Consider the following 27,303-nt stretch of genomic DNA (forward strand, 5'->3'; position numbering starts at 1 on the left):
CCTTTCGTACAATTGTCTATTATTTGAGTTTTCCGCGCTATGATCTCCTCTGCTTGTTCCGGGTAATAACGCCTGACAAACTCGTCGTTCACCCCGGAGACAGAAACACACTTTCTCACTATTTCAACTCCTTGTCTTAGATTTATCAAGGTATCAGTCCACCAATTAGTGAAAGGCTTAATTATCCTGTCTTCCCCCACTCTCACTGGTCCATAACCCGTGCTTGCATTCATCCACAAATTAAAATGGGGAGATATTTGTGTTATCCTTCCCCACCGATGTGCTGCTAAATTGATCTAGCACAATTTCCAGGTCTTTATATCCAATCAGACTCGTTAGTTTACTTTCTCTCCTCTTTTTTTTTTTTTTTTTGAGAGTTTGCTAGAAAAAATAGTCTTGTTTCGCTTGTCACGTGCTTAATTATTACAGCTGTTTAACCACCAATTGTTAGGGACCTTCATGAGGGTCTTGCAGGAACCAGCTGTAACTTTTCAGCACGTTATGACCCGCAAACAAAGCTACTGAAACACAATGAATGAGCCTGAGTGAGCCACCAGCCCGTTAGACACGTTGGACCGCAAAGTCCACACGAGCCAAGGATTCCTTAATCCTCCGAACGTGCCAGCCCAGACTCACAGTCGTGTGTAATTTGTAATTTTGTCACTTATTATTTCCTTACTTCATGTACATACACCACACAACTGCAACACGACAATAATATTATTGTCACTCTCTCTTTTTCGTTCTCCACTGAAACACACGTAAGCGCCGTATTTCTCTGAATCAGTGATGCGACTACACACACAACCGCCTCATGCAGCACAAACGCACACGCAGCCACTTGTACCCTGACAAATGTGCAACGCCTTTATTTCAGTTCTAACTGCCCGCTTGATCTCTGCAAGCGCGACACTTCACAATTACGCTAATTAGCCGAAACAAAACTAGTTCTGCCAGATGTAGGAGAATCTCTCAGCTTGCTTCCCCAGGCACCTGGTCTTCAGCCACCTTTTGGAGTTCCTTCCAAATTGCCCTGTCTGGCAACTGGCCCCGAACCTCCTCGAGCTTATCCCAACCTGCTCTGGCACACCTGATCCTAGACTCCTACGTCCTAGTCTTCCAGAGATTGGACCTCGGACTCCCTGTCTCAAAAAGGCCCGCAGCCAGTTATGGACTAAGAACGGCTAAACAGCCCGTGACAGGGCCAGTTCAGTTATCGCTCCTCAGCTACCCAGCCAGCCGAGGCCTCGGACGCTTTTGCCCAGGCCTTAAAACCACAATTTAATCTTCTAATCAGTCTCTTTCACGTCTCCTTACGCATAGGCTGCTCGGGGCTTAGCCACAAGACAATTTCAATTCAATTTCAATCCTAAATCCTAAAATAGCAGTTCCCTTGTTCACTTTCAAAACCAGCCAACCCCTGCTGCCACGCCCATGGGTTCACAGATGACAGACAAAGACTAAATTATGATGACTATATCTAAACTATGGACAATTTAATTAAAAAGGTTTGTCCTCACCTGTTAGTAGTTCAAGCTGAGCAGCTCTTTGTCTGTCACCAACGGACCCCACGGAAGCTTCCCTGGAGATCAGCTCCACTGGTCAGCCAGGCAGGCCCTTCTTTGACCTCTGCACGTCGGGTTTCACCAGCTGTTAAGTTTAACTTTTATCTACGTGTTGGTTGCAGAGAATCAAAGTAAGGACCGCCACACAGAGCAATAAGTTTGAGTTGAGTTTACTGAGTTTTAAAAGAGTACAAGATTCAGTCTTAGGTGAGTTCACACAAGAGCTCCGTCACCCACAACTGGAGAATGCATTCTGATATCATTGCACACAGATCCTCCTTTTAACCCTTAGTCGCCACAATGTTGCTTAAGCATAGATCCCCTGAGGAGCTGTTACTAACTAACTCCTTAACAATGAGGTCTCAGTATGAAAAGTCCAATTCTCACAGTTCAACTATTAATCTTATCTCGTACATGTCCCGTGGTGATCTTTCTGCCCTAAAAAATTGTAGTTTACGGCCACTGTCACTACTGGCTCGTGCTGGCCCTGTCAATGTCACACCAGCAGTGACACCTCAGGGTAATAGGCCTCTTTCCTTAGCACGGTGAAATTAGTTATTAATCTGTTTACTGTTTTGAGCTAAATTGCTTGACATGAACTTCAACTGAACTGCTTGTTGATGACTAAACATTGGTGACATCAATAAACTTGTTTTTCTCTTACAATAGCAATGCACTTCTTTAATGTGTTTTCTATTCACGCTGTAACTTTAAGAATCTGAGCTTCTAACTGTCGTTTCGCATGACCTGTAGTTTAAAAAGAAAGGCAAACAAACTCACCCAGGTCAATGTTACTGAGCAATTTCAAATTTAATTCATGTTCGCGTTTACTATAGCTGCTTCTCATGCCGAACATGGCATCCTTGGTATGTATTCACTGTCTTAATATCATTATCATATGTTTATTTTGTCAGAACTGTTACGTTATGTGAGCTTGTATGTAATGTGAAATATGTTTATGTTTCAAGACTAGCATAGCATTGATTCGCCTATGTTTTCTGTATGTTTCAGTTTTACACATTCTAACGTCAATAAACCTGTGGACTTGGAATCTGTGGTCTTCAGAGTCTTGATATTAGGGAAGAGTTTAGCTGGCTGTCAGCGTATTAGAGTACCGAAGGGGGCACACATACATTAATTGAGATGGCAAGTTAAGAGTTAATTAACTAACCATGATAATAGCTCCTGCTAGCTAATAGCATTATCACTAACATATGGTGATTAAGGGTAACAGCTCTGCCATCATCATCATAGAAAGTACAACAGAAATACAGTGCCCTCCACAATTATTGGCACCCCTAGTGAATATGGGCAAAACAGGCTATAAAGAAATATGTCTTTGCTGTTTATCCTCTTGGTCTTTCACTCAAAATATTCACAAAAATCCTTTTTATTGAAATAAAATTATTGAAAGAAAATGTTTTTTTGACATTAAATAAATATTTTTCCCCAAAACATGTGTGCCACAATTATTGGCACCCCTAGAAAAATCTTATAATTAAAATCTAACTGAAGTATATTTCCAGTCATGTTTTACATTTTTAAGTTCACCTGTTTGATAAGGAACTCTTAAGAGGTCAACCATGACTTCCTGTTCCACTGGCGTACAAATATGAGGTGACACAGGCCAAATTCTATTAGTCATTCATCACTATGGGAACAACCCAAGAACACAGTGACGATGTGCGACGGAAAGTTGTGGAGCTGCACAAATCAAGAAATGGACACAAGAAAATTTCTAGAGAGTTGAAAATACCCATTTCCACTATCATGGAAATAATTGAGAAGTTTAAAGCGACAGGAGATGTTAAGAATCAGCCTGGAAGAGGACGTGTGTGTACATTGACCCCACGCACCGCGAGGAGGATGGTTCGACTGGAAAAAGAATCTCCAAGGATCACAACTGGAGAATTGTAGAGGTGAGTTGAGTCTTGGGGTCAGAAAGTCTCCAAAACTACCATCAGACGCCACCTACATCACCACAAGTTGTTTTGGAGGGTTGCCAGAAAAAAGCCTCTGCTGTCAATCAACTACAAACTAAAGCGCCTACAGTTTGCCAAATGTAAGTCAGACTTTCAATGGGGCCGAGTTATATGGTCAGATGAGAACAAAATAAAGCTTTTTGGCAACAAAAATCAAAGGAGGGTTTGACAATATCACAATATCAAAGACAAGTAGTGTCAGTTGAAATTCATCATTATTCAGCAAGCAACTTTAAACACTATTAACACATTTTTCAATGTGTAAAATCATTTAGTAAATACATGCAATAAAAAAAAAGAAATAGAAAAGAAAAAGAAGTGCAGGAATGTAACCGCTGTAAATGCAAGTTAAGCACTAGTGGAAGTGCCAGTTTAGGAAGGGAGGTGCTCTCTGAAGAGTTGGGTCTTCAAAAGCTTCTTGAAGGTAGAGAGGGACGCCCCTGCTCTGGTAGTGCTAGGCAGTTCGTTCCACCAACGTGGAACTACAAATGAGAATAGTCTGGATTGCCGTACTTGCACAGACGGCAGTGCCAAACGACGCATTTGCCCTTACAAGAGCATTTAGGTAGGTGGGAGCAGACCCAGCAATCACTCTGTAGGCAAGCATAAGTGACTTGAACTTAAGCAGCAAGCAGCTAAAGGCAGCCAGTGGAGCTCAATGAGTAGCGGGGTGACGTGTGCCCTCTTTAGTTGGTTGAACACCAGACGCGCCGAGTGTCAAGTAAAGGAACCAGAGTTGATGCTAGACCCCCTGTGGAACCAGTGAGTCTGCATGCTCCGCCCACGAGAACACTGTAGGCAGCCAATGTTAATAGACTTTGAATGTCGATATTTCCAATCCTCAAGTCCTCATTTATCCCAGATGATAATTTGCTTGAATACTGCTTCAGTACAGTGAAGTTTCTGAGGAAAGGAAATATAGTTGTGTGTGTGTCTCTTAGCAGCTCTTTCAGTAGTGGAAGGATATGTGTAACCTGCGTTGTGTGTTTGTAACCTGCGTTGCAAAGACTAATTCACTTTTCCATAGGGAATATTTTTTGGAAATATTGGAATTACTGAAAATATGTTTTTTTGTGTAAATGCTAACACTCAAAACTCCAAACTTCCGGTCGACTCCCATATTCTCCAAAAAAACGAATAGTTTAAGGTCTTAGTCTAACTGAGACCTTGACATCGTAGAAAATCCTTGCTGAACATGCTCAAAATATAAAACTGTTATGCCACTTGGCGAGGAATAATATTAAACATGGCCAAGAAATACTGAACTGGTTGAAAGATTTCGTGATTTAGGCAACAAATCAGATCACCAAAGCGTTACAGACATCACTGCCAACAACCACACGTGGTTTGATTACTGAGCTGTTCCTATGGTTACGTCACCGTGACTCTGCACCGTACACAGCTGTGAACAGAGAGCGGGCCGTTTTAAGATTTGAAAGCGCCGTACAGTGGATGAGTGGGCGGTGTTTCCCCTCGTGCCTAGGGTTAGACTCCGCCTCCAGCCACACGCCGGGTAGTGTACATTCGAGTCGGCACATGTCCTGGTAGAATGGTCCAGTTTTGTCTCTGTCCAGACTAAGCTTGTAGTTAATTATACGCCATTTCTGTCATGCCATCGAAGACAAACCGTGACTGGAGTGTTAAGAAGTCGAAGCGGTACGGGTACGTTTCCTTGATCACCTTGTGCAGGAAAACACCAAAGTAACTTCGTCAGTCTTACTCGTTAGCAGGTAGCAGCTAGGATGTAAACATTAGCTAGCATGGTAGCAGAGATAGACGTGTGAAATGAATGCATAGACAGGGTTGACCTGGGCTGCGTTCAGCCCTGACAAAACGTGTATTTAAACGGAGACGATGCTGCGTTGAACACCCTGTTGTGTTATGCGATCACAGCTGAGAAATATTTGCGTTCTTTTCGAGGAACTTTCTGAGCCTGATTAAAGACGTCTTATTCTTATTTTGCATTTGTAAAGGACTGTAGTTGGTCAAACCCCGTTGCGCACCGTTTGACATTGTTTCGTGGAAACATGTCGTTCAACCCGGAAACCGTAGTAACGTGCCCCTGCACCGGTAATGCTTGTGTGGCGTCACCGAAGCAGTTCCGTTCTGCTAGCAACGATAACCCACAATAACCCCAGGAAGTAAAACGAAACGAGGAAGTAAAATGAGTTTGTTGTATCAAATGAAAGGTTTTTACAACAAACAACCCTGTTAATCGACTGGGTAATATAAAAACCTTTTATATGCAACGAGTTTTATTGTTCCATTTGTCCTAATGATCGGGAAAATAGTTAAAAGCGTGTTTGAAAGTTATAGTAGCCTATTTGTCATTATAAAGTCCTAATCTGTCTACTCGCTAGATCAGACTTTATAATGGTATTTTGTTAACTGTGCATTATATTAACTTGATTTAAAACAAGGTAAGATATAGTGAGTTAATTTTAAGCGTACAGGATACTTTGATAATGACTAAGATGTAGCTGAAAATTGACAATTAATATTACTTTCATAGTAACATCAAAATGGGTTAAAAACGATTCACTGATGTTACAAAAGTATGATTTTCTTGTTTAAATATAGGGAACACTGACTAAACAGGCATCATTGTAAATATTGTAGTAAGAAACAGTAAAACACACAACAATCTGCTGATAAAAGGATTATGTCTTCAATAAAGTTGGTTGAACATGTTCAGAACACTGTAAAGAAAGGGTAAAATATGTTTAGCAGTCATTATTCTGGTCATTCACTGTGAAAAAACACTTGACACACAGATCACACAGGCGAAAATGCATTATCTTCAATGGCAGGGTATTGCCATGTGACATGTATCACTCTTTGCTGATGAAACTAAAGATTGTGTCTCAATGAAAGGGGGGTGGAATATGTTTAGGACATTCCAAACATTAAATAAAATGTGTGAAGTAGTTGAGATTTACGACCCTGAATGCTCCACAATACTTTAAACATAGGTGATCAGACAGGCGAAAATGCATTATCTTCAATGGTAGGGCCATGTGACATGTATCACTCTTTGCTGAAAAAACTAAAGATTGTGTCTCAATGAAAGGGGGGTGGAATATGTTCAGGACACTCCAAACATTAAATAAAATGTGTGAAGTAGTTGAGATTTACGTCCCTGAATGCTCCACAATACTTTAAACATAGGTGATCAGACAGGCGAAAATGCATTATGTTCAATGGCAGGGCCATGTGACACGTACGTTTAAAGTATTGTGGAGCACTCAGGGACGTAAATCTCAACTACTTCACACATTTTATTTAATGTTTGGAGTGTCCTGAACATATTCGACCCCCCTTTCATTGAGACACAATCTTTAGTTTTTTCAGCAAAGAGCGATACATGTCACATGGCCCTGCCATTGAAAATAATGCATTTTCGCCTGTCTGATCACCTATGTTTAAAGTATTGTGGAGCATTCAGGGACGCAAATCTGAACTACTTCACACATTTTATTTAATGTTTGGAGTGTCCTGAACATATTCCACCCCCCTTTCATTGAGACACAATCTTTAGTTTTTTCAGCAAAGAGCGATACATGTCACATGGCCCTGCCATTGAAGATAATGCATTTTCGCCTGTCTGATCACCTATGTTTAAAGTATTGTGGAGCCTTCAGGGACGTAAATCTGAACTACTTCACACATTTTATTTAATGTTTGGAGTGTCCTGAACATATTCCACCCCCCTTTCATTGAGACACAATCTTTAGTTTTTTCAGCAAAGAGCGATACATGTCACATGGCCCTGCCATTGAAAATAATGCATTTTCGCCTGTCTGATCACCTATGTTTAAAGTATTGTGGAGCATTCAGGGACGCAAATCTGAACAACTTCACACATTTTATTTAATGTTTGGAGTGTCTGTAACTTACCTGGTGTTTAAGTAAATGCAAGATGTCACCAGTAACGAGTAAAACTCCAGCTGTAAAGTTTAAGTTAGATCACAGTCCGCAATGATAACTGACAACATCAATGGACTAAGCAGGGGGTGTAGGACATAACTCATAGTGATGTATGTTTACATTTATTACAGTGTTCAAACATTGTTTTCTCATTAAATCATTACATTTGGTGACCTTGATGTCTTTAATAGTAACAAAGCATTCAAATAACCTTCACCTGCAATGTTGTTAATTTTTAAATCTCTTTCCTGATACAGATGTATTTATACCAGGTGTGAAAATGCCTACAGAGTCCGATGATGTCTGCTGCAGAGAGATAACACAGGTAGGATCAACTCTTTGTGAATTACATTGTAATTATGCAGTCATCGTCTGCTTTATATTCCATGTCACTTACTCTTTCAAATATTCAAGCTTACAAGAAGACTACTGCAGCTTCAGAACCACCCAGCATGCACTGCTGATCATCCTGGCCTCGAACCCGTGTGCTTGAATGTGTTCTCACTACAGAATGCATTCAACATCTATAGAGCAGACTATGGACCTTTAAGGTGAATGTGTTCTCACTACAGAATGCATTCAACATCTATACAGCAGACTATGGGCCTTTAAGGCATTCAACATCTATAGAGGGGCCTTTAAGGTGAATGTGTTCTCACTACAGAATGCATTCAACATCTATAGAGCAGACTATGGGCCTTTAAGGTGAATGTGTTCTCACTCCAGAATGCATTCAACATCTATAGAGCAGACTATGGGCCTTTAAGGAGAATAGAGTAGTACTTTTTGTATATGATTAAGGAAGAAAGTACAATACATTACTGTTCCCTCTGTCTTACTTTGCTTACTGCTCATCTGACTTATGTCAATTTTTAACATGTCACATACCAAACACTGAAAGCACACAACACTCTTTCTATAGACTTTTATAGTCAGAAAGATTGACATATCAAATGCCACAGAGCTTTTTAAACAAAGTTATTCTATGTATAGGTTAGTGTGTATAAGCTGATTGTCTAAATAGGTAATAAAGAAAAAAAAAGACTAAAATTTATAATACAAACATTGTTTACAAAAATACAATTTGTGTCATCAGTAGCGATACCAGAAAAAAGATGCACACACTAAAAATGTGTGTTACCATTTATTGTTCTCTAAATACGATGTAGCCTTTGTTCAGCCGTTACAGGTATTTTGCCTACAGAAGCTTTGTAAGCTGAGGCTTGCGGGACCGGAGTACTGCCCTCCTGCGTGGTGCTATGGATAAGGAAAGAGTTCCCTGACGGTCAAATAAGGTATGTGGGGTTCAGACCTGCCCTTGATTGAACCTTGACACCTTCACATTTATTTGAATTCTGTGCAAGTTTAGGTAGCATTGATGTACTATGGGTTAGTAACTATGGGTCAATGTTAGACTGACCCCTATGAAATAATCATACAGTGAAAAGTATTTTCTGTATTTGTCCTGCTTGCATTTTTCTCAAAAATCCCTATAAAATGCCGAAATAAAAATGTATTTGACCACGTTTGTCCTCGTGGGGTTATATATGATGTGTGTGTGTGTTCATACAGGTGGACATGCATGGAGGCATCAGAGCAGGACAAGGACCAGTGGATGATCTAGACCAGGTTAATCTACCAGCTGATCTCACCGCCTGGCCTGACGGATGGGGAATGTATCTCTCTCTGTGTGTGTGTGTGTGTGTGTGTGTGTGTTTAGATCACTGATGAAAGTAGACCTTTGCGGCCTCAGGACCCATTCAGCCCCTTTACAGCAGCACAGATATGTAGAATGCAGGAAGACCAATTAGTGTGTGGTGCGTGTCTCAGGTGAATGTCTTATATTTATATTTGTAAATTAAACTTTGCCTCAATCAAATGTGTGTGTTTGTTTGTTTATTTGGTTTTTATGGGCAAGCAACACCTTTACCACACCAATTCAGGCAACAATTTTATTTGGAGCTCATGATCTGACGTCACTGGCAGTTAGAGGCACTACAGCTAATTCAGTATGTCATACTGCCATCTAGTGGCCATGATATGCAATGACTATAATATCAGGTTTATGAATGTGTTTATGAATATTATGTTCTTCTGGATAGAATACTACAACTATAGGCCTAATAATCCCACTCCATGCATGTGATTATGCAATTATAAGTGTGATCTTAAACAATGCACTTATAATGTGCAATCCAGCATTTTGTGTTTTTAGAATATAAATAACAAGTTTTAGTATTTCTGTCCTGATTGCTGCACACATCGCTACACGTCCATATCTTCCATCATGTCCTCTATTCCAATGAGTGGCGTGGTGTGTGCCAATGGAAGCCTTGGTCCAGCCTGCTGTTACAATACTGTGGCCTGTAGCGAGCATGTTCTGTGTGTGTGTGTGTGTGTGTGAGGTAATTGCGTGCCAGAATGTAGTGGGACTGTAGTACTGCTTTGGTGGAGGATATTTATTTGAATGTACAGGGATAAGCCTACTGCTTTGGTGGAGGTTATTTATTCATGTAGTTGGTTGAATGTACAGGGATAGGCCTATTGCTTTGGTGGAGGATATGTATTCATGTAGTTGGTTGAATGTACAGGGATAGGCCTACTGCTTTGGTGGAGGAAGCAGACATACTTTCCCTTTGTCCTTCATTTTGACAAAAGCTTGCATTCCTGGTGAACAGCCATGGTCTACTGAATCAGTATGAATATGGGTGCTATAATGTCATCTTAGGTGCACTCTATCACTCTATCGTTTGTTTTTATTCATTCAAATAGGAAGGAAATTAAGGAAATGAAGACACATTAAATAAAAGATTATATTTTTTTATCGTGCTCACTCAGTTACAAGATAAAAGCGTTTTTCTTTTCTGACGTGAAAATCAGGCCACATGTTGCACCTTTAGGTGTTGACCTACCTCACAGAAAGGGGATGAGTTTCTTACGCCAGTGTCGTTTTGACTTGGCATTAATAAATACATATGTCTCAGAGGCTAAATGTAAAATGTCTCAGCCACCTTAGTTCACCCAGTATGGTCCAGTGTCAGGGGCAAGATGATAGTCAACACAAACAGGTTAACACAGGGAAATATATTTTATTGAAGACAAAACTCAATAAAACTGATAAACACTCCCAGACAGCAAATTCCCTCAGAAGACAGTAATAGGTCGAGTTCATCACCTCATTCTTATAGTTGAACTGAACTGGGGCTAATACTTTAGAAACCACTGGCAAGAGCAGCTTGAACATCATTTGCAAGCAGTTCAGTTGGCCTAGTTTATAAAATCCAACAGCCCACATCCATTACAGTAGTTTACCCTATTTACCAGCACGTGTAAAAGAGGAAGAGGTGTACTCCACTTTCACGTTTAGGCTACGCCCTTTTAAACGTAGACATATTAAACTGGCAAATAATAATAATTACATTGACAAGAAACCAACCTAGTTAATTGAAAATGGTATGCTACAATTTCAATGCTTGGTTGAAAATTTCCATTCATAAAATGAGCTTCATTTTCACATCTAACCATAACTCTAAAAACCGCTTACAGGTTAAACAAGTCGCGTTGACTGACGCCAGTGTATGGAACTTGTTAAACAGCTACGTGCACCGCCCCACCGCCTGATTCTGCTTTTAACCACATCCTCTTGCACATTTTAAACTACACGAGGCAATCAGCCACCTCTCAGCCCAGACCAAAGTGCAACTAAAACGTTACTTTAGACGCTCCATTTTGTTTTCATTTGGAAGACTTCCTTTAAGCGAGAGAAAAACGAAATAACGAAGGTAAGTTGACGAAAGATCTCGAAAAGCGTAAGCATGCACCATAAGGAGAGGTTTGAGGGGTATAACAGTGCTGCAATTGTTAAATATACGAAATAAGTCAGTCTAGCTCCGCGTCTAAATGTGGTGCTACAATTAAAATGAGGTAGGGCTACACGGCCTTCAGAAAACAGTTAGTCTAGCCTACATCAAGTACGTTAGACCAACATTTGAGGTTTCTTGTGACCGTTTAAGAATGAACAATAGCCTGGCTTTCTCCCGGTAGACTAACCCATATGGAAAAGATCTGTAAAAACATAGACTAATCACACATCGTGCACAATACTTGAATGATAAACCTGTGGTAAAAAGTTTCCAAATGTTCTATACTAGAAAGGCATAATGCCGTCGTTGCACTGTAAAACGTACTGTAATATTTGTACGTTTTTTGACGTAGGCTATATTTAAACATCAGGGTGAGTGAGTCTCGCCTACAGTAACGGGGATAGTGCCTGTCGAAACGCGATTGGAACTCGAGACAAACGATGGAATATTCATCAAAATGTTTCAATTTACGATGACAAGCGAGGCCAGGTGATGGTCCTAAAGAGCCTGATAGGTTTGGGCAGAGAGTAGATTAGGGAAAACTCCTCGCCTACTCTTTAGTTTTGGTCTCCAGGAGGGGAAATCCAAATCCCGCCCACCCTGGCATTTGATTGGCTGTCTGATAAAGAAAATGTCATTGACGAGCAGTGCGCATCCTTAGTTAATGTTTTATTTAAGGTGTATTTTCTGTTAGCCATCAGAGTCAGAGTCAGTGTGTTTATGTTTGTCCTAGTGGGGTTTACAAATATAATAATGTAGACGTATTAAACCGGCAAATAATAATAATTACATCGACAAGAAACGAACCCAATTAGTTGATAAAGGTATGCTACAATTTCCATGCTGGGTTGAAAATATCCATTCATAAAATTAGCTTCATTTTCACATTAAACTATAACTCTAAGAATCGCTTACAGGTTAAACAAGTTGCGTTAACTGACGCCAGTGTATGGAACTTTTCAACTGCTACGTGCGCCGCAGTGCTGGAAACAAAATGGTTTGATTCTGCTTATGACCACATCCTCTCAGCCATTTTAAACTAGACGAGTCAATCAGCCACCTCGTCAGCCAAGACCAAAGTGAAACTAAAACGTGACTTTAGACGCTCCATTTTGTTTTCATTCGGAAGACTTCCTTTCAGCGACAGAAAAACGAAGTAACAAAGGTACGTTGACGAAAGATCTGTAAAAGTGTCAGCATGCATCATAAGGTGCAGTTTGAATGGGTATGACGGCACTGCAATGATAAAATAAACTAAATAAATCAGTCTAGCTACGCGTGGCTATAGGCTCTATTCTACGGCCAGGTTGAGTGAGTCTCGCCTACAGTGACGCGCATAGCGCCTGTCGGAACGCAGTTAGAACTCGAGACAAACGATAAAATAAACACAGAAATGATTCAGTTTGGCCATGACAAACGAGGCCAGGTGAGGATCCTAAAGAGTAGGTTCTGGTCTGGGCAAAGTGTAGGTTGGGGAAAACTTCTTACCTACTCTTTGGTGTCCGGGAGGGGAAATCCGAATCTCGCCCACCATGGCATTTGATTGGATGTCTGATAAAGAAAACGCTATTGACGAGCGGTGCTTATCCAGTAGCTCTTGAATTTCATTGCAAGTCATTGGATCAGACCATAGGATGACTGAAACGACAGGCCTACAACAAGATCAGTATGAGTAACAAGTACATTTCAAGTTTACATTCCCTTTTTCAATAAACCTGCAACTGCATATATATGTTTTTATTCATTACAAATAGGCCAAATTGGATTGCATTGACCTCCTCTGCCATGGCCTGACATACTTGAGAGGCTCCTGTCAAGAGGGAAAGAGCTCACTTTGAAGAAGCATTACGTTCAAAATTGACAATACTAAAAGTTTTAATTCATTTTAAATTATGTAATTCCTTAAATAATGCAGAACGGTATATATTAAATTCAGGAACCACTAGGCCTATACTAAGAAACAATAACAGAGAAGTATAAATTAAGAAAATCGTTGACTGTATTACACATATTAGCTAATAACATTTGAGCATTAACTGTTTGAATCAATTGTGTAGGCCAACAATGACACCTGTTGGTTGATGGTAAAAAAGCAGTGTGTCAGTGATGCACTGTGTATGAAAGGGCCATAATTGTACTACTGCCAGGGTTGGATTAAAAACACAAAGGGCCCTGGGGCTTCAATTCATCAAAGGGCCCCCTCAAAATGTTCACACAATATTTTCAGGCCATTTAGGAAATGTACGGTACATATTTGCAATTACAGAAGTAAAGCAGCTAAGCAGTGAAGCTGCAGCTAAGCTATCTGACTTGCCCACCTCCACTGAAGACTCTGACTTACTGCAATCTACAGCCCCACCAATAGAGATGACTGCAGTAGCTGTGTGTCCCTTGCAGTGTCTTAAAATCTCATCCAGATACTCATCCATATACGGCTATATACATATAGATGCTCTTTCCCATTCAACATATATACACATGATACGTCAGTTTTTTTGGTCATTGAATTCGTTTTTGTCACTGAATTCATTGAATTGCAGGTAAATAATGGCAACCAAAGAAGGACCTGTGAAGAAAAGGGCATGTACTGAACTAAATTTCAAGTTGTGCATAAAATGCCAAAGTTCAAAGGGAGGAACAATTAAAGGGGTCCCCACAGTCCAAAAAACAATCAATGTATGACAAATTCCTGACAGCAGTTTGTTTGAGAGTGCAGTTTGGGAACACTGGACCTCATTCTGGAACATCCAGATTCTACATGAACCGTTCACAAAATAACACTATGATCTACACTATTTAGTTCCCTAGCAAAATGGAAGAGAGGTTGATAATAGAGGTAGTGGGTTTCCTGATCATTTAAAATATTTAAAAGATTTGATGAGGTTAACTTCTATCCTACTTGTCGTCGGTCAGCACTAAGATACCGGTCAACATGTTTGGTTGCTTTGCAGCCCCTTTAAATAACGTTAGCAAGACCCAAGCATTCAGAACGAACATCCTCAGATGCTAATTGGCTTCAATCACTTGGTCTTTTTAGTTCATTGTATTGTTGTGTTGTTATATGTTGTCCCTCGTGGCACCAACAGGTGCAGCACTCCAAATTTTGTTGTATGCAATAACAATGCCAATAAAGGCTTTCAAACTAACCATGCTACAACTTGAGCATGCTGTAGTGTGGGAAGCTACATCCTGTGTGTGTATAAATCTTCTAAGCAGAGGTGGGTAGTAACACGCTACGTTTACTCGTTACATGTAGTTACGTATTTTTTCCCAATAAATTGTACTTATAGGAGAAAATTTAACGCAGAATTCTTTTCACTCTTACTTGAGTACATTTATGATCAAAAATAAGTTACTGATTCCGGAAATATTACGGATAAATTACTTTAGAATAATGAAATGGGAAAATTCCGTTTGAGTTTTAGGGAAAATAACCCACCACATAAGCATGTCATCCTGCATAAGCATCTGATCTGTCATTCCTCAAAGTATAGCAAAACTAAAATGAATAATGTACTCGTAAAACTAAACTGAAAAAAAAACTGAAAGACTAAATAAAAATAAAAACGACAATTTAAATTTTTTTATTATTCTGGTTAGTAGGCTACTATTAGTTAAAGTAATAAAGGCTACCAAGGTAATAATGAGATTGCATTATCACTCCTGACTGTAACTAACATTTGAGTAGGCAGTGTTGATCATTATCACTCCTGACTGTAACTAACATTTGAGTAGGCAGTGTTGATCATTATCACTCCTGGCTGTAACTAACATTTGAGTAGGCAGTGGTGATCATTATCACTCCTGACTGTAACTAACATTTGAGTAGGCAGTGTTGATCATTGTAAACACCATGTACAGACTCCCTCGTGATTGGTTGAATTGTAGCCGACTCTGCCTGTTTCTCCACCCCCATGTGCAGACTCCTGGAAGGACTCTCTGACGGCGAGTTGCCAACATGGAGGACAGAATAACCCCCATGTACAGACTCCTGGAAGCACTCTCTGGCGATGAGTTGAGGCGGTTCAAACAGTATTTAAGCACTAAACTGCTGGAGACATATGCCCCTATTCCAGGTGGCCCGCTGGAAGGGGCGGATGTGACGGATACTGTGAAGCTGATGGTGCGGTACTATGGCAATGACTCACTAAAAGTCACACTACTCATTCTAAAGAGGATCCCTCGCCAGGACCTCATTGACAGTCTTCAGATGCATAAGAGGTATGTTGCTATGACAGCCAACCTAACCAGTAAACCCAGTTAAATCCCAAGGCGGGACAGACGCTAATTTGTCCCTTACATCTCTTAGCATCAGATGCTAATTTGTCCCTTACATCTTTTAGCATCAGATGCTAATTTGTCCCTTACATCCCTTAGCATTAGATGGCAATTTGTCCTTTACATCTCTTAGCATCAGATGCTAATTTGTATATCTGTCCTTACATCTCTTAGCATCAGATACTAATTCGTCCCCTACATCTCCTAGCATCAGATGCTAATTTGGTCCCCTACATCTCCTAGCATCAGATGCTTGGTTGTCATGTGGGACCTGACTTAAACTTGTGCCTGTTCTTGTTCCAGCGCTGCAGGGACAACATTGGCTGAGGATTTTCTCAGGACAAGCAGCCTTGAAGCTGGTAATTATTGGGGAAAAGAGTTTACTTCCTATCAGTCACATGACTATATTCAGATTCATGGCTCTTAGCATCAGATGCTAGTTTGTGCATTTGCCCCGACATGTCTTAGCACCAGATGCTAGTTTGTCGATTTGCCCCGACATCTCTTAGCATCAGGTGATAATGTGTCCCCCTACATCTCCTAGCATCAGATGCTAATTTGTCCCTTACATCTCCTAGTATTAGATGCACATTGTGTCTATCTGTCCTTACATCTCCTAGCGTCAAATGCTAACTTGTCCCCTACATCTCCTAGCATCAGATGCTAGTTTTTCCCTTACATCTCCTAGCACCAGATGCTAATTTGTCCCTTACATCTCTTAGCATCAGATGATAATTTGTCTCATCTCATACAATAGGCCCAGCCACCAAATCTGCCCCCCAGAAGTGGATCCGCTACAGCAGGAGGTGGCAGCCTGACCTACAAAAGCTCATGGAGTCAGACACTGTGAAGAAGGTTGGGACTCTATTTTTCCATGAGGATTTGGTCATCGCCCATGGCAGTCAGGGGACGAACATCTTTGTGGGACTGCGGGAGGATGGCACCGAGGTGGCAATTAAGAGAGTGGTCAAGTCAAACTATAAGTGTATGCAGAAGGAGCTCCAGATCCTCCAGGACCCCAGGCTGTTCAGTCCGTACATCGTGCGCTACGTGGACTCGACGGAGGACCAACACTTCGGCTACATCGCCCTGGAGCTGTGCGAGTACAGCCTGGATAAATACCTAAGAGCAGGGGTACCTGAGAGGAGTGAGTCGATGCTCAAACAGATGGCTCAGGAGGTGCTCTTGGGCCTGCAGGTCCTTCATGGAGCTCAAGTGATCCATCGGGATATCAAGCCACAGAATGTTTTAATCGGTAAGATGGCACGCACGCACGCACACATGCACACACGCTCACACACACACACACAAACACGCACTCACAAACACGGTAAGCTGGCCAGCATTATGGGATACATGATCATCCATGATCCATATTAAAACATATCCTAAAGTTTTCATTTAAGGTTTTATGATTTCTTTTACTTATAATGCATGTATTTGTTTTGTATCCAGAGATGTAACTAGACAGGATCAAAGCGACGTACAAGGGAGAGAACAGTCAAGCTACCAGCAATAGAGACCTAGTGTAACAATAAATACTATTTTACATAAGAAATAGAAAAAGAAGTGCAAGAATGTAACTGCTGCAAGTGCAAGTTAAGTACTACTAGAAGTGCAAGTTAGGAAAGGTGGTGCTCTCTGAAGAGTTGGGTCTTCAAGAACTTCTTGAAGGTAGAGAGGGACGCCCCTGCTCTGGTAGTGCTAGGCAGCTCGTTCCACCAACGTGGGACTACAAATGAGAATAGTCTAGATTGCCGTACTTGCACAGACGGCAGTGCTAAATAACGGTCATTAGACAAGCGTAGCATCCTGGTGGTAATATTTTGCCCTTATAAGAGCATTTAAGTAGGTGGGAGCAGGACCAGCAATCACTCTGTAAGCAAGCATAAGTGACTTGAACTTAATGCAAGCAGCTACAGCCTGATTTTGCGGATGTTGTATAGCGCAAAACGGCACGGCCGGGAGACAGAGGCAATGTGGTCAATGAATGTCAGTTGGTCATCCACAGATGTAACTGGACAGGATCAGCTAACTGAGTTTGTTTTGTATCAACAGATGTGAGTGGACAGGCACGGCTAGCTGACTTTGGCCTGAGCCGAAGACTGGAGATGGACCAGACCACCGTGAGCACGGACCGAGCAGGGACGCAGTGCTGGGAGGCAGCAGAGATATTACAAGCACATGAGACGACAAATCAACACGTGAAGTACAAGAGGAACACTGACATTCAGGTCAGATCTGATCAGTAGAAATTAGCATAATGTATCATATGTCATCGTGAAATAAGGCTTTCAAATTGTAGTATTAGTATGATACATCCTTAACTGATTATCTATTGGTGGCTGTAATATTAGTATACTACATCCTTAACTGATTATCTATTGGTGGCTGTAATATTAGTATGATACATCCTTAACTGATTATCTATTGGCACTCTGAGATTCTTTTGAATGAAGAGTGCATTACAAATAAAATAAATTATTATTATTATTATTATTATAGGTGGCTGTAATGTTTGTATGCTGCATCCTTAACTGATTATATATAGGTGGCTGTAATATTAGTATGCTGCATCCTTAACTGATTTCCTATCTAACGGTGGCTGTAATATTAGTATGCTACATCCTTAACTGATTATCTATAGGTGTCTATATATAGGTGGCAGGGATGTTGTTGTACTACATCCTCACCATGGGAAAACACCACCCATTTGGGAGAAACCCCCACGATCCTCGGTGTCCGGGCAACATTCTGGATGGGCGCTTCTCACTGGATAAGGTACCAGATGAGGAAGCGAGGGACCTGATTGGCCAGATGATCCATAGAGACCCAAAGCAGAGGCCAAGAATCGAGGAATGCCTTCAGCACCCCTACTTCCCTGGTGAAAGCAGGTACACATACACACACATTGACACACACACTCACTTACTCTCTCTCTCTCAGACACACACACACACACACACACACACACACTGACACACACACACACACTCTCTCTCACACACACACACACACACACTCACACACACGCACACATACTCTCTCTCTCTCACACACACACTCACACACACAGGGAGATGAGAACACAGTGTACTTATCATCCTCATGCAACAGTACATGGTAATAGCCAGATGTTAAATCCATAGTGAAGAAAGACATTACTACCCAGAGCAGAAAGGACATCTGCATGATGGGGAAGCAGGTAGGCATCTTTAACAGTGCATGCATGAAGCCACCTAAAGTCGGTGCATATACGCAGGTCTCTGCTCTTCTTCCACAAAGGTCTAATGGACTCACTGCTAAACTCCCTTTTCCATCTCATCCAAAGTCTCTTTCAACTTCTGATAATGAGCTCAGGACAACCTGCAGTACAGCAACCTGAAGGGCTGGTCTGTCAACCTAATTCCGTGGAAACACACACGCGCCTCACCACAGTCAAGATGATGCCGAGAAAAGACGCTTTTATATTCCTTTATCAAATCAAATCAAATCAATCTTTATTTGTACGGCGCATTTCATACCAGGAGGTAACACAATGCGCCTCACAGTAGGAAAAAAGGGGGGGGGGGTGTTTACAAACACTTGTAAAGACACACAGATTTTTCAGAGATAAATAAACAGGAAATTATGTACTAACCATACTGGCACCGTAAAGGACTGCTCAGTACGGTTAGCGTCAAACTAAGAGACAGCTGCTGGATATGTTGTATATGTCTTTTGAGTCTTATCAGATCAACTAACTTATCGTTCCAGTGGGAAGAGACCTTACAGCTGTCAATGAGTACAGACCAAGACCCTACAGGCACGGCCACCATTACCTACACAGCTGCCAGAATCACTCTTGACAGATAAGCTGTGTGAACTACCTGAACTTACCTTACCCACAATCTGTGAAACAATGTCATTTTGCCGTCTTCGGTATGTTTCGGAAGTGGCACGGTGGCTCAGGTGCTTGCACTGCTGCCTCACAGCAAGAAGGTCATGGGTTCGATTCCCGCATGGGCTGCTGTTGGCTCTGACCTGACCTTCAGTGCTCAGGTGGCGCGCATTTTTTTTTTTTTTGAGCACCGAAGACCCATTTTGACCCAGGAAAAACCCTGGTGTGCATGTTGGACAGCAAGATGTCTTGTTGTGTCTTGTTCATTACAAACCTCATGCTGTAGCATTTGTCAGGCATAAAAGAAGATGGGTAAGTAGAGATACTCAAACCTGTGTCAACAGCAAAATGGAAACAAGGAATATTGTCTTCTTACCTAGCTACTAAATATTATACTCAATACAATACTCAATACACTTCCTTTGCTTCCCTAAAATAATTTAAATTTAAACTTAATTTTAAGTCCACATGCTTATTACGATGGAGCTTTTAATATGTTTAAGTTACTGGTATTAAAACTATCTGACTTTGCACAGCAGATTTCTGTCTGCCAACCTTAGTTCCTTTTTGTGAATTTTGAAAATGAGACTGCTGACTTCTGTCCTGTATTTCCTTTCTTTGAGATTTAAAGCTTTGCCAACAATATTTTGACAGCTCTGTACTTTTATTTGTTGGAAAGAGCACATTGGAAAATTAAATTGTTGGTAGATAGCTCATTTTTAGCCAGTTGATTTGTAGTCTTTGTCTGACATTGTATAGTAGGCAAAAAGCAGTGTGTGTGTGTGATTAGCAGACAAGAGCAGTGAGAGGAATGTTTTCATGATGGAAGTTCTCTTCTTCTCTAGGAGGGGGGGGTCTAGCTCTTACACGAGGTCACACTCCCCTACACCCACCTGTGTGTCCATGAAGATTCACCAGCCCAAGGATGGATATATCACCTTTACAGGAGAAGATTCTTCTACTGGACAGTAAGATTATGATTCTAGGATTCATGCTGTGTGTGTGTGTGTGTGTGAATGTGTGTACCAGACAGGAGCAGTGAGAGGAATGTTCTCATGATGGAGGTGTGTTTTTGTGTAAATTCTTTTCCCTGAGTTCTGTTCTGAAATCCTATTTAATAGTCTTGTCCTGTGTTCGTGTTTTTCAAGAGTTTGACTATTTTGGTTTTGTATAATTTTTAGTCTTGTCATCAAATCAGTTAACTTGTACTTCCGAGCCTTCGCCTCGTGACTCTGTTTGTTTTCCCTTTCCCTGGCTGAGTTAAAAAATAATGGCGGTTGTTGATAGCAGGTAGGATGCTATCTGGGGGGGGGAGGGTTTCAGATGCTAATGGTTCAGAAGATCCACTGTACTTTCTTTTAGCTAAATGAATAAATCAGTTAAAAGAACAGCTGTGACTGCATCAAGCATACTGCTTCAGAGTAAATACACCTACAATGTGTCCTATGGTCAGTGTGTGTTCATCATGAATCAGCAGTATGGGTTCAGTCCTGGATTATATAGGCTAACAACTACACACTGTGTTTTAATCCCAGGTCAGACTCCCCCGTCTCTGCCGATGAGTTCATTGTGCCTCCGTCAAAGATCGGAAGACTAGGAGACTCTTCTGCTGGACAGTAAGATCACTGCTGTAGTATTCCAATGACGAAAATGAGGATAGGCCTGGTCATTTCAGCCATAGCCTAAAATAAATGTCTGTGTATTCTAGCATATAGCAACACTGGATTGAAAAAGTCTAAGGTACTAATGATGCAACTTCCAAAACTCCTGCAGCCCTCCAGTGTCAGCAGATGAAATGTGGTGAAAGAGAGAATGACTGCAGAGGAAATATGAAACTTAAAGTCCCTGCAAGTCACCTCAGCATTAATCACATGAGGAAGGAGCATGAGGGGAGAACCAGGGCTCATTGACGTAAAACCCCTCTGTGTGTGATACATCTGTTTTTTTTTTTTTTACACACAGTTGCCATCTGAAGTCTCATCTGCAGAAGAAGTTTCAGCATGTGATTGAGGGAGTACCAAATCAGGGAGACACCAGACTCCTCCATGAGATTTATACAGAGGTCTACATCACGGAGGGGGGAAGAGGAGGGGTCAATGATGAACATGAGGTCATACAGATAGAGAGAGCATCTTTGGAAAAAGCAGTACAAGGCAGACCGATCAAATGCAGTGACATCTTTAAACCCTTATCTAGAGAAGACAAACCCATCAAAACAGTGCTGACAATGGGAGTGGCTGGCATTGGAAAAACAGTGTCTGTGCAGAAGTTCATTCTGGACTGGGCTGAAGGAAAAGGCATTCAAGATGTCCACTTCATATTTCCTCTTCTATTCCGAGAGCTGAACCTGATGGGGGAAAAGAAACTCAGTCTGGTGGATCTTATTCAGCACTTCATCCCTGAAACGGAAGATCCAACAGTCTTCAGCAGTTCACAGAACAGAGTCATGTTTATCTTTGATGGTCTGGATGAATGTCGACTTCCTCTAGATTTCAATTCCAACCCAAGGTGTTGTGATGTGACCGAGCCAGCCTCAGTGGACGTGCTGCTGACAAACCTCATCAAGGGGAATCTGCTTCCCTCTGCTCTCCTCTGGATCACCACCCGACCTGCAGCAGCCAATCAGATCCCTCCTGAGTGTGTGGACCAGGTGTCAGAAATAAGGGGATTCCATGAACCACAGAAAGAGGAGTACTTCAGGAAGAGAATCAGTGATGAGAGCCTGGCCAGCAGAACAATCACACACCTGAAGTCAACCAGGAGCCTCTACATCATGTGCCACATTCCAATCTTCAGCTGGATTTATGCCACTGTTGTGGAGAGAACTTCAGATGAATCAGAGACAGTAGACATGCCAAGGACACTCACTCAGATGTATACACACTTCCTGATCATTCAGACAAGCACCAAAAAAGAAAAGTACACAGGGAGAAAACAAACAGATGAAGAGATGATTTTCAAACTGGGGAAACTGGCTTTCCAACAGCTGGAGAAGGGCAATTTGATCTTCTATGAGGAAGACCTGAGCGAGTGTGGCATTGATGTCACAGAAGCATCAGTGTACTCAGGAGTGTGTACTCAGATCTTCAGAGGAGAGGCTGGGCTGTACCAGGGGAAGGTGTTCAGCTTTGTGCATCTGAGCATTCAGGAGTTTATTGCAGCTTTATATGTGTTCCTCTGCTTCAGCAACAGAGAGAGAAACATGCCTGACCTACAGCAAACCTCTCAGCTCTCTGATCTGTTCAGAGCTACAACACTTCATGACCTACACAAGACTGCAGTGGATCTGGCCTTGCAGAATCGGAATGGACATCTGGACCTTTTCCTCCGCTTCCTTCTGGGCCTCTCACTGGAGTCTAATCAGAATCTCTTAAGACACCTTCTCCCCCAGACAAGAAGCCAATCACAGAGCTCAGAGCATACAGTCCAGTATGTCAAACAGATGATCAAAGATCAGAATACTACGGACAGAAGGATCAACCTGTTCTACTGTCTGAATGAGCTGAATCACCATACTGTAGTGGAGGTCATTGACAGGAGCTCAGGAGCTCTGTCTGTAGAAATGCTCTTACCAGGAGAGTGGGAGACTAGGACATTTAAATTTAGTATTTCAGAAGAGCAGCTGGATGAGTTTGACCTCCGGAACTACATAAAGACACCAGAGAAAGATCAGACTGAACTTCTCACTCCAGATGATGTTCTTCAGAAGTTGGTGCCAGTGGTCACATCAGCTTGGTAAGCAAATCTGTAATCTGTGAAATACAGGTGTGTTTCTCACCATTTGATGTGGGTTGGAGTAAGGTGTGTGCACCCCTTTGATGTTTGTTTGTGTGTCTGGGTGTCATCCAATAATGGATCTGTATATGTATCCTGTGAAGAATGATGTAAGGTGTGTGTGTGTCTGTGTGTGTTTCTGTGTGAAGGTATGTGCATGTCTGTTTGCGTGTGTGTGTATGTATTTGTGAAGCTGACTGCATTTTGTGTGTTGTGTGTGTATGTGTCTGTAAGGGAGAGAGAAGTATAGTGTAGTTGTATGTGTATTTGTGTGTGTGTGTGTGTGTGAGAGAGCTAGAGAGACGTATGGTATTTGTATTTGTACGTAGTAGTAGTAGTACTAAAAGTAGTAGTAGTGTTGTGTGTTTGTGTGTGTGTATAGTAAAATAGTAATAGTAGTAGTAGTAGAAGTGTGTGTGTGTGTGTGTATATAGTCAAAGTGATATTTAAGTAGGAGTTTGAAAGTTTAAAGTCATCATGAAATCACCAACCCCATTCCCAGAGGCCCGTATTCTCCCATTGATGTCCTTTTTCACATGCTTCTAGTTATGCACATTTTAGTTATGCGTATTCTCCTTCACACTCCGATCACGTCCCATGACGCTTAACCTCAGAATGAAGGCAGACTCATGAAAAAGGTGAGAGTGAGTCCTAACTGTTTATTTTGGTGGGAAAATGTGGAACATGGACATTCGCATTAACCTTGAGAATGTCTTAAAATCCATGGAAAACATAAACCAGACTTTGATTTTGAAAATGAAAGCAAGGGGCGTGCTGTATTACGAATAACCTAAAATAAAATGTTTTATTTCTGTCACATAAACCTGACAAAGAAGTAAATTAAACAATTTCCAGTGCTAAAGTCAAATTATACTCTGTGCTTCTGTCACTCGCCAGATCATTTGTGGCACAATTTAATGGAATCATGGAACCGCTGATCATCAGAAAAAAGTTAAAAAAAAAGTTTAGCAGTCAGGAAATATACTTGCGAATGAGGTGCCATCAAGCATAGAGGTAGCCATCACATAGGTAGTAGTGGTGTAGTGGTTGTAAGATGTGAGGGAACAGTGTTCCCACTTCATTAGCTTACCATAAATGCTCATGCAATTTGTGTGTGCTTTAAGAGGGACACAGAGACCACTCTAGCAGCACAGAACACTTGTTAGGAGGCTAAAGAGAAGTATTTTATAAAGTATTTTTTTTATATTTGATAAGTAGAACAAAATTGGATTCCTTCAACTGTCCACTCCAATAACAAAGACTGCTATAAGAGGGTTGATAACTCTCTGTACTAGCATTTTATTTAATCAGATTTTAATCATTAAACGTATTCAATCGTGAATAACAACCGTTTAGACTCAACATTATTCTACCAGTTTAAAAATGTATCTCCACACAACAATAATCCTTACTCCGCTGTTGTTAGGTGAAAATTCACTCAAGTTACCTAGGACTCTGTGCCTATAAGTATATTCATTCAACAACAACAACAACAAGCTTGTTGGGCTCAGACATGAGACACAGGCTCATCCTCATCCAGGAGGATGAGAGAGAGAGAGGAAGCCTGGGCTCACTCCAAAACTGCAGCAGACAAGAGAGAGTTAAACACATCACACAGGGTTTATATAGAATGAAATTAGCGTTCTCTGACGCCAAAGCACTAGAGATAACCATATGTTGGATCTCCTACATCCAAGGTCATCTTGCTATGCTGTTTGCAACGTAATGCATCAGCAAGGCAGAAAATAGGGACTACTCGTTCTTCTCATCAGCCCTTGCTTACGCACACCCACAGAAGGTACACTTTTAAGCACATACACAGTTAGAAACGGTTAGAGTTAGAAACGTCAGCACTTAAGAACCAAAGATATACAGAAACAGAAAAGTCATGTTTCAGCTAACAAAGGCATATGATTTACACACACACATACTTGATTAAAGTCAGATTTTCATATTTCTCTATCAGCTGTACTAAACAAAGGCTGGTGTGTTTTCAAACATTCAACTGTTGTTGAAATGAAATTGAATAAATAAACGCCAGCTGATGGACTCGTTTCTGGTTGTTGTGAGGAAGTTGGCTTCTCTAGGCTACATTTAGATGAAGTGTTAGTTTATATTGCTTCATTATAATAGCTTTTGTTGGTTGTGCACATTTTTACAAAGTAAATCCTGTAGGCACTTTGCAATGGATTACTCCTACTTGCATTGTTTGATCTCAGTAATACTTGCATTGGTGATTTCAGTGTTTGTTTGTCTTTACTTGAATGCTTTAGTTTTAAGTAAATAAATAGGACCTGTAAATGTGTTTTTTCCCTATGTGTTATCATTAGTGAGCAACAATGAATATCTTACTAACAAGAGCGAGCTAGTATAATATAGTACAATCTCCTCCAGCCATTTGGTGGTGAGGTAGGGGGTGTAGTGGCAGACTATACATTATCCCACTTATTATACGGTATATGCCCCCCAAGTGTAAAGAGCTTTAACGCTGTAGGTGTTGCATAGCAACTTTTTAGGCTACCTGTTGCAAGAAACAACTTGTTGCAGATAAATAGGCTAAACATTCTATTTGTTGATATTAAACTGAATATTTCCATTTATGGTGCAGTTTGAGAGAACAAATGGCACATCTTGGGGGAGGTTGAACTTGATGTGCCAGTTCATTTCATGTCTTGGATTGTCCGTAGAGACATGTGTAGGGGTCTTGTCTGACATACCTGAAAATCACAATAGGCCAAAGTTAGGCTACAATGTAAAAAGCTGTCCGGGGTAGGAGCTCACCTGATGAACCCAGTGGATTTTTAGGCTACCTGTGACAGTCATTATTTCTCTTGATCGAGACCTGCCATTGATAGCAGCTGGACTGCGGTGCTCCTCAGGCAGTGGTTGGTGTATTTCCTTGACAGAGCGGCTGCCTGGCTGATGTTGGGCAACATGAGTCCGAGGAAATTGTGAACCATGGGCTCTCTTGAGAACCAAATTTGTTGATGGCCAAGGAGAGTTTGGTCATATTTTAGGGGATGTAAGTAAAAAGACTTGGCATCAGGGCAATAGGACAGGCATTCAGGGCAATAGGACAGGTATTTCTTAACTTGCAACCGGACAGTTTGGATTACCTGGTTCAGAAAATATGTATTTCCTTTTCTTGGAATGGGTCTCTCGGGTCTTTCAGATTTTTCTGTTTTGGCGTTATAAGACAGAGTACTTAATTATTTACCATTTTCGTCATGTTTGATCACAAATGAATGTCTTGCCAGGTCTCTGTTCCCTACCTTTTCGTGCCAGATGAAATTGCACATCAAACTAAACCTTCCGCACCAATCCATTTGATGTGTCTGTAGAGAGGGCCAATTCCTCTATAATTCACTTCATGTCCACATGAGAGATGGGAGGATGGTGTTGGCTTGAACTTTTTTTGAGTTCAGTGAGGCTTTTTGATGATAGGTTTGAAAACACCATTCATCTTGATGTAGAAATGGTTTATTCCAGCTCGGAGGGTGTTCTCCTCTATTTTGTTGTCTTCTTCCTCACCCAAGTCTTTATGTCACTTCCTCTTTTCTTCTGTGCTAGTTTCCTGTTTTCATTTATTTTCTGCCACCAGCATTCAAATGTCCCGTGCTCTCCATTAACATTGAAATTGATGGTAAAATCTTCCATTTTATAGATTATCTTCCCCCCCAAAAGGTGTAGCCATATCTCTACAGTTGAATACAAATGACCACAAATTTCCATTACGTTAAGGGAACAGACTGCTTGCGGAATGACATAAAATATGTGAATTAGAAGCACAAAACCTGTTGCAAATTAATGGTAACATAATTATGTAGCTTCTTATAGGGTTACAGAATTAACATACTAAATAAATGGCATAACAGATTACCCACAGGGCAGGAAGATGTCTGGGCTGGAAACTTTTCAACCCTTTGGCAGGAGGGGGGTTTAATTAAGTGTTTGGGGGTCTTTGATGTCTTTCCATAGGGGAGAGGATGTTGCTAATTCGGGGGAAATTGAGGTAAAGCAAAGTGTGTTTGGGG

General features: G+C 41.2%; 2 protein-coding genes across 3 annotated transcripts in view; both read left to right on the forward strand.

The window, feature by feature from the left end:
* The window catches only part of LOC105913217 (NACHT, LRR and PYD domains-containing protein 3-like), a 119,311-nt gene that overhangs the window by 30,083 nt on the left and 61,925 nt on the right, over window positions 1-27,303 (forward strand). The gene's annotated exons all lie outside the window — the stretch shown is intronic.
* LOC116219818 (serine/threonine-protein kinase pakH-like) lies at window positions 16,779-18,034 on the forward strand. The gene is made up of 2 exons (XM_031563773.1): window positions 16,779-16,870; window positions 17,674-18,034. The coding sequence occupies exons 1-2, from the start codon at window positions 16,783-16,785 to the stop codon at window positions 17,865-17,867; spliced, it is 282 nt and encodes a 93-aa protein (XP_031419633.1). The 5' UTR covers window positions 16,779-16,782; the 3' UTR covers window positions 17,868-18,034.

Source organism: Clupea harengus, chromosome 26 (assembly GCF_900700415.2).
Source record: "Clupea harengus chromosome 26, Ch_v2.0.2, whole genome shotgun sequence".
NCBI classification, from domain to species: domain Eukaryota; kingdom Metazoa; phylum Chordata; class Actinopteri; order Clupeiformes; family Clupeidae; genus Clupea; species Clupea harengus.